This window comes from Calonectris borealis, chromosome 14 (genome assembly GCF_964195595.1).
Source record: "Calonectris borealis chromosome 14, bCalBor7.hap1.2, whole genome shotgun sequence".
Lineage (NCBI taxonomy): Eukaryota > Metazoa > Chordata > Aves > Procellariiformes > Procellariidae > Calonectris > Calonectris borealis.
The window spans coordinates 14,484,691-14,497,819 of record NC_134325.1 but is presented as its reverse complement, the minus strand read 5'-3'; the positions used below and the strand labels follow the sequence as shown (position 1 = coordinate 14,497,819).

The following is a 13,129-nucleotide window of genomic DNA, read 5'->3' as shown; positions in this document are numbered from 1 at the left end:
CCCAAAAGATACTGTATATCTTGAAAATGACAAGCCATTTCATAACGTCCTATTGACTTGTTAGAACTTTACATAAGAATAAAGGCACAGTTTAACATGCAAATGTTCTAAAGACATGCAACATTTGAGGTCGTTATACAGTGTTTAGTAAACCAAAAGACCATAAAATTAAATACTGTAAAAATACTATAAAATAATGCATAGGTTCAACTAGAGAGCAAGTTGAAGAGACATTCTTGCCATGTAGTTGACTTCTTGCCAGTGTGTTTCAGAAGCAGCAATCCCATTTCAGTCTAAAGTGAGTAACTCCAAGTCTTTTATTCTAGTGTTTTATTACTCTAATTTTAAAAACAAACAGAATTAACAAAATAATTCTTCTCTACAGTTTTAGAAATTCAACAGTTTTACCTAAAAGTGTCCAGAGAATGCTGTCATATCTAGGAAAAAACGTGTACTAAAACACACAGAGAATTTAGAAACAATATTTCTTTAAAGAACAAAATAGTCAGCTGCAGAGTATCAGGGTTCTTACCCTACATTGTTACTATCTATACAATCTGCACTACTATACTATCTACTGCACAACTGGTTGGAGAATTTTTTTCCTCCATAGTATCCGTAGAAACATGGTTCTTCCCAGCTGCCTGGGAAACACAGCAGTAAGAAATGAAGGTGAATCATCTCTTTTCCCTCACAGTAAAACCCTGGGCATAATTTAAGAGAGGCTGCAGATTCTGATTCTAGGTACAGTCACTGTGAGGAACTATTACTGGTAAATCAACCCTTTGTGTACTTATAATCATCAGTGTCCCAAATACAGCATCAAATATAGAAGCCTTTGCAAAGCTCCTACCTTGAGTTGGATTCACTCTTTCAGTAAGCACACTTCTATTCTTATGGAGTTATCTTTACCCTCTCTTCTTCACTTAAAAATGACAAAGTAATCCTGTAGGCATATCCAGGGTATGAACCTTCTGGACTACCTAGTCTCAAAGAGCTCGTGGACCTTTCGGTGGTAGTTCCAAAGCCAGTGTCCACTGTCTATCTCAACAAGCTCAAAACTTGAAGGGTTAGCAGACAATGCATCTTCAAGATTTAGACAACAGAGGGAGCAGGAATGACCTTTGGGTTTGAAGAAGCAAGTGGTGTAATCAGTGAATCTCTTCCAGGTAACGGTGAAGTAAAAGCCATAGGTAATTGGATTGAAACACAAGACTATGGATAAGGCTCTCCACCCTGTCCAAATGGAAGGCAGAAGACAGCAGAATACCTTCAAAACCTGTAAATGAATGTGGGGGAAATCAACTCATCACCCACACCATCAGCAGGATGAACCTGGCAGGATCTTCATGGGGAAGAAGAGAATGTAACATTCGCTTTATTGCTGATATCTAGAAGGAACTGGATAGGCTTACATGCATCTTTATGGATATTCCAGAACATTAAAATCCAAGCAAACATTCTCTGACCAACAAATCTTGGCATAAAATATGTCCAGCATTTTTGAAAAGACATTTTAGAGACCTTGCCCTTGAATGATTCTTCCCACACACATAGAATGAAATAAAGGGCAAATCATAGGAAATTAAGTTAACCTTAAAGACTTAGAGTGCAAAAATATGCAGGAAAACTGTCAGAACTATCAACGTGACTTAGAAACCTACACTTCTTTTGAGAATTAAATTTAAATAACCTGAACAAGAGATTTATTGAAATCTCTGGAATGCCAGTAAAATGAACCTTAGAGAGCATTTTGCTTTGAATGGGTTTTTACTTTTGCCTCAGAAGGTTTGCCAGGTTAAAAAATACCACATTCAAAGGGCCAGTAAAAAAAAAAAGTTAACTGAATGAACGTAGGCAAATAATTCTCAGAAATATGTGATGAGATATGCAGAGACATATCCAGAAAGACTTTCACCCCAAAACCTAACCTTCTTATGGAATAGATTGACATCTGCAAAATTCATACATCACATGTCTCAATTTGTTACTTTTTGTGTGCTTTCATGAGAGACTGTCACATCAGAAAAGATAGACAGGAACATTACCAAGAAGAAAAAGAGACCAAGAAATACAAAAGCAATAGAAAGTAAGGAACCTACAAACATAACCTAAACTCTTTGTGGAAAGAGCTTCAAGTTCTTGCCTCTCTTAAACCTTGCAGGAAGGGTACTGCTGAAGGAGTATCTGCCAGCAGTAGCAACAGCTGCTGTCATTTATGCCAACTACATTCTGTCTACTCACAAAAATGACCAGTTAAGTAGCTTTGCTGAAAGCTAGCATTCACATGCTCCTTCCTGCCACATGCGTGTGTCATTTCCCACCACGCCCCAGATCACTAAAACAACTAAACCGGACTGTGAAGAGAAATACCACCATTAGAACATGGAGTATAGTCTTGGAATTTTTGTATAATGCAAAAGACAGCCAATTTCTATTTGGTAACATGTTCCTAGAGTTATTAAAAAAAGAGCCTTCTAAATATTCTTCTGTCCCTCTCCCCAAAACATATCACCTCAATTTTAAAAGTCTAGATCTTGACTAATTTATTGATAATATAACTTTAAAACTATAGTAACTTTCTCTTACTTTTAAGACATTTTCACATTTTTTGGGTTATGAAGATAAGCTTCCTACCAGAAAAACAATTTTTTTCTGTTATTAAAGGACTCTGCCTAGTTTTAAAAGTCCTATGAGACGGACTTCTATCAGCCTACAAGTAAGACCGTTCCACAGACAGATCTATCAGGAAGCTTCTGTTGCTATTATGTTCAACTTTTTCCCCCCCTCCCTTGATTGTATTGTATTTCTTTATTACATGACACTCAAATATAACACCACCCTATTTAGTTACATTTATTCTATTTCTATCATTAGGTTATTGTTCAGCCCACATACAGACCAGTTGTTTGACTATTTAGTTGTTTTGTTTGTGTGCTTGGTTTTTTTACTGCATTTTTATTTGATGAATTTTTAGTTGATTGTCTGGCTGGCAGTTATTTTTCATCACTGGACTTTCATCAAATTTTCGGTGTTCTTCCTGATAACACCTTAGTGAATGATCCTATCCCAGCCCTGTACCTCCCACAAATAGATTTGCACTGAATATTTTTGCTACTAAACCTTTCACAATCACCATTTCATTTTTACCTGCTACTGCATATGTGTGTGTACATATGTATGTATACATACATGTGTATACACACATGTGCACTCAGTTTTTGAAAGATAGTGCTTTCACATGGGGATCCTTCCAATAACACAAGAGTAACAATAGAAATCAGGTCTGAAATCAAGGTGACTTAAAATCAATTCACAGCATTTTTGCTAAATATTGGCTCAAAATAGGATAAGGAATTTATAAAATTCACATTTGATTTTAGTTTTTTGGAAAACCTATGTTACAATATGGTACTTTAAATAACCGAGATTAAAGATGGTTGTTATTCTTCTCCAAAATCTTTTGCTTCTTAGCTCTACAGAGCTCTGGATCTTCCTAGGAGAACACTTGTCCTAAAATCTTTTGTGCTATTAATCGTACAATTTCATCTGCATGTTAATACAGAATAACATTGGTACCCTTGGGACAAAAATACCCAACTTTTCCACGAAATATCTTCATTACAATAATGAAGCTATTGATAAGCTCTAAAAAACCCAGCACATAAGCATTTTAAAAACCACATGTGCACTGATGAAGTTCATAACTTTTAGTAAGATTCAATTCCCTATCATAAATAAATACTCTTGATATCAGCAGTTCTAATGAAAATTTGATGGGAATAAATATAATCCACATAATACTGACATTGCTGCAGTTCTGTCAATTTAGTAAATACTTCATAAGAAAGTAATTATAGATGCAAGACCTTCACCACTGATCTAAATCGTGATGTCAGTGAGTTACGTCAGCTTCTTGAGGATCAGAATACATGGTTATCTTGCAGTGTTTTACTAAATAATTTACCTAGAAGGTTAATATCAGGATACTTCCTCAAGTACACAGTATTTGTTTTGTTTTAAATCCACCACCAAGTTGTTCTGAAAAGAAGTGATAAGTTATGCAAAGCCACACCTAGTCTAAGTACAGCAATGTTAAAAAGGAGGAAACCAAAACTGAAAAGAATAAGTTTGTTTTACAAATGCTTTTACAAGTTATGCAAACTCCAGCTTTAAAGCAAGATCATAATGTGATTAATTTACCTTTGTATTTCCACTTGCTGGTTGTTTGAAAGTACTGCTGCATTATGATTTTCAGGAATGCTCGCTTGCTTTTCTTCATATTCTCTCAGTTTCTCTTTCAACATTAGGATCTAGAACAAAAAAGGTAGCTTTTAGTTGGAATGTAGTTTTTTTGGTTTTTTTTAAACATATCACTCTGTGCTTATGTCTTGAAAAGCTTTACAAATGGCAGTAGGTGATATTCCTCTTAGAATACAAAACACCTATCTTACTTCAAAAGACTATATGGGAGAATTACAAAAATATTGCCTTATAGGTTCAATCCCATGAACGTTTTTTTTAATTCAAAGTTATAACAATTAATCTTTCAAACTTTTAACAATAGCTTTTCACATACCTCTTTCTTTTGTTCATTGCAAATTTTAACATACTGGCTTATGTGACTGTTCAAACTAACAACATTGCTCTTCAACTGTTAAAGAAAAGAAACAAGTCAGAATTTAAGAAGGCTCCTTCATGTTTTCCTGCATAATAAATACACTGTGTGTATTACTAGACAATTACACTTAGTATTACTAGATAATTACACTTGCACTATATTATGAGGAAAGGGATGAATACAATCCTGACTTGCACAACAAAAATGACTCTCAGCTTTTGCGATAATCTGTTGCATGCCTACAGCCATGCCATTTCCCTCAATAAAACAATAAAAAATTACTACATTTACATGTGCAAGCACATTTTGCATGTATTCAGACTAGTTTTACTATTTAATGTATATCTTGTGCATTTTATTATAAAAACTATCTTTAAGTATGCAACAGGTAGAAACTACAGTCAACCCCGTATTACATAAAAGAAATTAGGAGCTGCGATACAAAAGATTATGAAAAAAAAAATCAGAATAATCTGGATAATGGAGAGCAGAAGACAGGACACCCCGGTGTCCTGTAGCTTTTCATTTATCAATATAATCTCATTGAGCTGCTTGGCTCCAGCTGAATTCTACCTGTAACAAACCTAGACTGGCTCTTATACAAGTGCTCAGACATTTCTTTAATATGCTTTACAGTTCTCTGAGAATGTAATAGTAAGATACTGAAACTGGCTGTGCATTCTACCAGCTGAAGATTATTTCACAATTTGAAGCTCACAAAACAAACTCTTTCAAACTGGCAGCAAAATCCCATTAATGAAGCTACGTTGCTTTTAGGTCAGAACTAGTCAGCTGTACTCTCTCTGTATCTACTACATCTATCACTCAGATGATGAAGAGTTGACTGTAAGAACGAAGAGGTAACAACAAAATCTTGAGACAAAAATGAAGGAAATTATAATCTTCTAAAAGAAATAACTCTCCTTCTCTTAATACTATATTATTACACTTTGACAAAACATCAAGAAATACCAACATACTCACAGAAGACTTGATATCCTTCGCTCGGTTCGCATACTTAAGGGTATTATATGTATCATCATAGAACATAGAAGATGGACTAACAGCGGCTATCATTATTGTTCGGCAATTTCCTCCAAGAGAATCTTTCAATAAACGAGTAAGCTTGCTGTTTCGATAAGGGATGTGCTGTTTCTTGCTCTAGAAAGAGAGTTATATGCATGTTTATGGATTAGTCAACTGTACTTTAAATATTCACCTGCCTAAAAGTCTGCTTAGAATTTCAACAATGCCACGAAACACAACAGCCAGCCTTGGAACTTTTCTTTGACATAAGTAATTTTCCTCAAAATTACATATAGATCTCAAACAGTTTTAAAACTCTAGGAACTGTTTAATATCTTTATAACACATGTATTAGCCAGGTTACTTTCTGATGTCTGGATACTAACAACTATTTTTGTGATGTGGGCAACTAACAGAAAAAGTAGACTACATTAAACTACTTTCAGTTCACAGAATAATTGAGGTTGGGAAGGACCTCTCAAGATCCATCTAGTCCAATCCCTCTGCTGAATGCAGGGTCAGCTAGTGCAAGCTGCCGAGGACTATGCCCAGTTGGGTTTTCAACATCTCCAAGGATGGAGACTCCACAACCTTTCCAGGCAACCCAAAGTCTGCTTTGTGAAGCTTTTTTTCAATCACATCTACAGAATCTTCATCACACAGTACAAAGTTAGGTCACTAGGACCCCAATTTCACACCAAATAAGTCAACATGAAGAATCTTACCTATGTCAATGGTACAGATTCTAAATTCTGCCTCCCACTCCAACACAATGGTGATAAGAATGTGTGGCACCAGGAAGGGAATGAAAAGCTCTGATCATTTTCCCCTGGCATATTTAAAGGGGGGAATTGCTAGCTGACCAAAAGGACAAAAAGGGTGTAGTTGTAGGCAATGGACTTGGCTTTGGCAAAAGTTCAGGAGGTTTTGTCATTCTCCCATGTAACTGTCCCCACTCCTTCCCTTGTGCTGGTGAGCCCAATCAGGAGACTAATTCACAGCAGGGTATGGGTGTGGAACAGCAGAAAAGAACAACTTTGGATAGGTGTTGTTTTCTCCTACAAAAGCCTCCTCCCCTAAGATTAAAGAGCATAAACCTCTGGAAGAATCTTTGTCCTTGTCAGGCAAGCATGTTTACTCATACAAGCTTCTCTATATAGGCTTGATTTTGAAAAAGGTGGGTAAGAAAAGCAGGTACATTCATCTTTGACACCATCCTTAGGTAGCTGCAAACTATTTTTGAGAACTCTTTCCCATCGAGACTGTCTTTCACTCAGCTATCACAGAGATGATGGTGGAAACTCATAAGAAAACTTTAAAGGAAAATGATAATGTGAGAAACGCCAACAATGTAATCCCATTACTCAATGAGAGCTTTCCTGGACTTCAGGCTTTATATATTTCAAAAGTGAATAATATATACTCTGGAGTTACCTTAAAAGATATTAAATACTCTTTAAACAAATTGGTAAACAGAGGAATTTTGCTAGACCAGGTAATAAGATACTGAAGTAGCTATTTACAGCACTACAGACAGAATCTGTGGTCCGATATCGACTCCCCCTACCATCCACAGCCAGAATGCCCTTTCTCACTCTGTAGGCAGCAAGAACAGTTTACAAGGAATATCATAGGAAAACCATTGTTTTCAATGTACATGAGCTCTGGTATTATAATTTTAGTTGTTGCAGGAAATTAAAAAGCATCTATGTTTTATTAAATGACTGAACCATAAAAAAATACTTCATTAATGCTGAAAAAAATGTTTTTTTGTTAATATGCAGGAGCAGTGTAAGACCAGGAGCAGCATCCATATAACTGGAGGGCAAGAACCTTTCTAATTAAAACTATACAAATACTAGGCTTCCTGAGTGTAGGACAGAAACAAAACTTATTCACCTATAATAAGGCAAAATCAAAAGCAGTGAAAACTGTTTAAAGCCTTAGCATTTCTATTCTGAGTGTAAGCAACAAAAACCAAGATGTTTTCCTCTGATATTCTTACACAAACTCGCTACAGTTCATTTAAATAAGCCTTTGACTTAAGGCAGTCAAAGGGATGCTGGTTCCAACATCAGTATCAGCAGAAGTGAAATACATAAGGATACTTAAAAAAAAAGTTGTTTCTCTTAAAAGTAAAAGTTAATTTCAGCACTGGTGCTAATGTGGCAAAAGTGAAGCTGCATCAGATGATTCAGCAACTGAAAAGATAAGGCAATTTTTTTTTTTTGCTCTCCCCAAAGTTTACAGACACTTTTTTTTTTAAAATTAGAATGACTCTACATGTACTTATGTATACATTATTTAATATATTCCATTAGGATATCCCAGTTATAAATTCCAAAGATACGGTAAGACTCAAACCAGATATGATATAAAGAGGTAGTGCCACATTTAATACTTACCATTTTTAAAAACGTGTTAACAACACAAGGAGGTGAAGATCGCATGGGAAAGCGGCACATACCTTTGGATCTGCCAAAGCATTAATGACATTTCCAAGAGCTAGCAGGGAGCGGTTAATATTTGTTCCTTCTCTAAAACGAGCCCCCTTGGCATTTGTTGCGCTGGCACGTTCAGATCCTGCCAGGTCAATGAGAGACATTTTGGCGATGCGAACATTTTGATTAATACTAGCTGTTTTATCTTGCTGCCTTAGATAAATCTAGAACAAAAAAAAAGAAAGAAAATTATTAAAAAGTAACCACTAACCAGTCTGTTGTTACCCTAAGCAGTAAGTTAATTTTACAGTGTAACAACTGTTTTCAGAAATTCTTATTGGAATCCTTGCTGGAATGCAAGTTAAACCTTTCAGTACATATCTAACACCAACAGGCAGTTTGGCCTAATAAAAGATAGTGAATCCATTTCTCACACTTACCATTTAAACTCACCTGCTTCAGATATTAGTAGGGAAAAAGAAGCAGAGTGTGGTTGCACTGGGTGTGGCTGGAATGCAGTTAATTTTCTGCATAGCAGCCCATATGGTGCTTTCAGATTTGTGACCCAAACAGTGCTGATAACACACCAGTGTCTAGCTTTCGCTGGACAGCGGTTGTATGGTGTCAAGGCGGTGGGCAAGAGGTTGCAAGGGGACAGCTGACCCTAACTGACCGAAAGTTTCTCCAAAGTAGCCATTGCCTGAGGACTGACTGGGCATCAGTCTGCTGGTGGCAAGTGATTGCTTCCCCCCCACCTCCTTCACTTATTAAGAGAACCACAAGGTATTTACCTCTCCCTCTTGCTTTTGCCCGTTTGATTCTCTTCCCCATCCTGCTGCAGAGGGTAAAGCAAGCAACAGGGCTGGGGCTTACCACAGGGGCAAAGACTGGTGAGCTTCAAATGAATTTTATAGCTAAACCCACTCTTGATTCTTCCACACTCAAGATGTACACCACACTATTGCACTTTAAACCGAAAAAGGTGTTCATTTTTAAAGGCATCTTTAAGAGTGTGCCACAGAGAGAGAGAGAGAGATATAGAGAGAGAGATAAACCAGGAAAAAGGCTGGACTTCCAGTGATTTAGACTTAACTGTAACTACAAGGAGAACAATACTCATTTATGGCTGTGAAAACACATACTACCCCAGGGTCTTTTGGAAAGCTGTGACCTCTGAGGTCACTTGTTCCCCCTAATCCCTGATTTGCTGAAATTTTCACGGTACAGGAGATACACAAGGAACTAAATGCTTTTGCTTCCTACTTGGAGGAAGTAGGCAGAGCATGATTATACAGTCAATAAGAAGAATTACCGTTATCCTTAGATGGCTTTTACTTTTTCAGGATTCTCTATAAATTTCCCCTTCTTTTGTGTTGAGTGCCTTGCCATTTGTAAGGCTAACGTTACTGACACTTTCATGAATGCACTTTTAGACAGCGAATTGGGAAAGAGTTGCCATATGTATATGGTGATTGACTAATAAAGACAGTATCTCACCAATTCTGTAGCTTTAAGATTTGCACATGAGAAATGAAGTCTTCACAGCAATTTGTAACACAAAAAAACTTGACAAGTATTGGGAGTGAATAAAATTCTTATGACTTGCCACAAAAGGTATGTCTATACCAAACAGACATGTTTCTACAACAAACAATACAAGTAAGTTCTGTTGTACTATTTCTAGTACAATATACAAAAAAGAAAAAAAAAAAAAAAAAGAAGAAGAAAAAAGCCACTTCCCTGTACTTACCTTGGTAAAGTAGCTATCTCAGGCTGGTAGCACTTTACCAGAACCCAGTAACTATCATTAGTGAAGTAGGGAAAGGTGGAGTGACAGCCAAACTATGTTGTATGATTCAAGCTTTTATAAAAATTCAAAAGATACAGGAAATGCCCCAAAGCAGAATCTTTTCTATTTCTTTGTCCATCAGCAGAACACTTTCAACAGAACAGTGTGGCAAGTGGGATTTTACTTTCAGATGCAGTAATTGCCTGACCTAGATAGATATTTCACACCTAAGACAGATGGTAAGGCAAAACTTGCATCTCTAAAATCAGCTCAGAACGTCCTGGGCCAAGACTTTTACTACTTTCCGAGTCAGTTCCAGAAAACGTCCTGCTCCAATAAAGTTAACAACAAAAAACAAAGCGTAAAAGATAACCGATCACTACAAACACGAGCAACTCTTAACAGAGAAGTTAAAGATAAAGAGGAATCAAGACAGCAATAGGGATTTCTCATCATTTATATCTGTCGAACCAAAGAGGCAATGAAGGATAAGCAGGTAAGCCATGTTTTGCAGGATGTCACAGATTTGTAGAAACAGAAGAGAAACTGACATAAGCAATTACTTGTAGTACTAATTGACTAGTCTGTAATTATTTCTTACAGATGCCAACACTGCTAATAAGTGCCTCAAGTACATGCAGTATTTAAGAACCTACTTTAAAAAATGTGTATGGTTGTGAACTTGCTTAGCTTAAACCAGTACACATTAATTAAAACCTGTTAAACTTCCAGTTGCATTCATTGGACCAATCTAGTTAGCAACAGTAATATTCCTTTAAAGTGCCACATGCAGATGCAGTATTTATATTAAGCATTTATTTACACACACATTCTTATTTATAAGTGACATAATCCCCCCTCCTCCCAAGCATAAAGTCACTTCTGTGTAAAAGGCTTAAAACCCATTCACTCTTAAATGCACTATTATTTAAAGGCTGCACTAGTTTATCTTTGAGAACATACAATATTAGTAGATATTTATATAAATCACGCATTCAAAATACAATTGTCTAACAAAACAAATCATGACTTTTACCAATAATTTGTGCACTTAATAGAAAACAACACTTAAGCAAAAGCAATTAAATATCTTGATTGACGGCTAGACCATCTCAAAAGACAAACGCAACAAACATTTAATATGATCTCATTACAAGAGTTAACTGGATTAGGAATATGGCAAAGAACAAACACCAGAGAAAGTTTTTGGTAACTACAGTATCCTTGAACAGAATCAGTCTGACAGTTTTTGTGAATGAACTGTGCACTTGGACTGAATGCTTAGCATTCATAGCAGAACATGCTTTGAGCCATGGAATGGCAATGCCTAATCTTTACATTGAAAGGTCTTTTCCTTCATGAAAAGGTTCTAACATCCAGACATTTGTCCATGAATATCAAGTTCAATCAAGCATGCCATTTAACCTGCAGATGCATATGGAGACTGGCTAAGAGCCAGCCAGTGCATTTTACACAATCAAGGCTACTTTGCTGGCCACTACTGCTATTGGGACACAGAAAAACAAAGAACGAATGCAGAGAGAGTAGTCCAGGAGTGACTTTGTCCGTTACCTCAAGCTCAAAGACAGAAGTGTTCACACTAGTTTGAGCAGTCTTAAGAATTCTATTATCAACAATAATGATCTCGGAGAAAAATCATTCAGGGCTTAATATATGTGAGCTGCAAAAGCAAATACTTTTTGCTTTTTAAAGTCAGATGCTTACTGTAACAATATTTTATAAACATTCGAAGGATTGTGATTTGTACCTTCTCATGCATCACACCAGTTTACAATGTGTATGCAATACGCACACAACAAAAATAAAAAACGAAGCTTGTTCATTTTACAACATAACATGAAAGGCATTTAGAAAACCAGAGCATGACAGTTTTCATTCAATGCATTGCAAACAAGCTGCATCTTATATATATATACACACACAGAAATTATGTATTTGCTGTTCCTACAATATTTAGATATGAGAGGATCTTTGTTTTACTTATATTGCCAGAAAGTAAACAATCCTTTCACCTGCAAGCATTCATATTTGGTTCACTTTTGCTGTCTGTAAGCTGGAAATAGTTTGAAATTATTAATTTTAAAAAAAGTGTAAATCTGATTAAGTATACCGATCCATTTTTTGTCATACATTCAAACAAAATTGCGTTAAGATCCAGGTATACTAATTTTGTCGGTATAGTTTATTTGGTGAATATGCAACTTCTGCTAACAAGTAGATTTATCTACAGTGAGATCAATTTGCCAGAATAAATATAGAATGTAGGATGGAGAAGACAAACTCTCCAGCATCCCTGTTCACAGAATTGTTTGTTTTCTTGTTGAAGATTTGCTGCAACATTTACCTAATTTATTTAATTGCTTGCCTCTTTTAGAAATGAGCTGAGAAGAATGCAAAGCCTGCCAGATAAGACAATCCAGAGCTTTTTCCTGTTGAGTAAAGGTGAGGGGGGTAAGACCCTCCAGCTCAGCAAGTAAAGAAACAGAAATCAGCAGTTTGCTCTCTGATCTCAAGTCTGTGGCGCTGTACTTTATGCCTTATTAAAGGCAGCACACATACGCAACAATGCAGTTCTCAAACTGAACAACTTTGTTAAGAAGTCTTTGCCTTAAATGTACAACCATGGGCAAGACCTCAGGGGAAATTAAAACCCAGAAGGGCAATTTCAAACAGAAGTCTAAGGTATATAAGAAAACATAGAAGCTTTTGGAGTGGGAATGATTTTTGCTCCGTTACATATTTTAGAAGTATTTAACACATTTACTGTCTGTTATTGTCGTGGTTTAATCTGGCAGGCAGCCAAATACCACGCAGCCGCTCACTCACTCCCCCCGCCCCCCCAGTGGGACGGGGAGAGAATCGGAAGGGTAAGAGTGAGAAAGACTCGTGGGTTGAAATAAAGACAGTTTAATAGAACAGAAAAGGGAAAATAATAATAATAATAATAATAATGATAGAATATACAAAATGAGTGATGCACAATGCAATTGCTCACCACCCGCGCTGACCGATAACCAAGTAGCAATCGGTACTTCCTGGATCACGCCTACCCTTCATATACTGAGCATGACGTCACATGGTATGGAATACCCCATTAGCCAGCTGGGCTGGCTGTCCTGACTATGTTCCCTCCCATCTCGTGTACCTAGCTCAGTCAGTAGGCACGGGAGCTGTCCTTGGACTAGGAGGGCACGTAGCAACAACTGAAAACATCAGTGTGTTATCAACATT

At 36.6% G+C, this 13,129-nt stretch overlaps 1 protein-coding gene across 3 annotated transcripts in view; it reads right to left on the bottom strand.

Annotated features, from left to right (window-relative positions):
- The window catches only part of KIF18A (kinesin family member 18A), a 47,862-nt gene that overhangs the window by 29,262 nt on the left and 5,471 nt on the right, over positions 1-13,129 (bottom strand). For all 3 annotated transcript variants that reach the window (XM_075163278.1, XM_075163281.1, XM_075163280.1), the window contains exons 6-9: positions 8,115-8,312; positions 5,606-5,782; positions 4,580-4,654; positions 4,204-4,313 (exon numbers count right to left, since the gene is read on the bottom strand). In XM_075163278.1, coding sequence (XP_075019379.1) covers positions 4,204-4,313; positions 4,580-4,654; positions 5,606-5,782; positions 8,115-8,312 — 560 coding nt within the window. The remainder of the gene's footprint in view (positions 1-4,203; positions 4,314-4,579; positions 4,655-5,605; positions 5,783-8,114; positions 8,313-13,129) is intronic.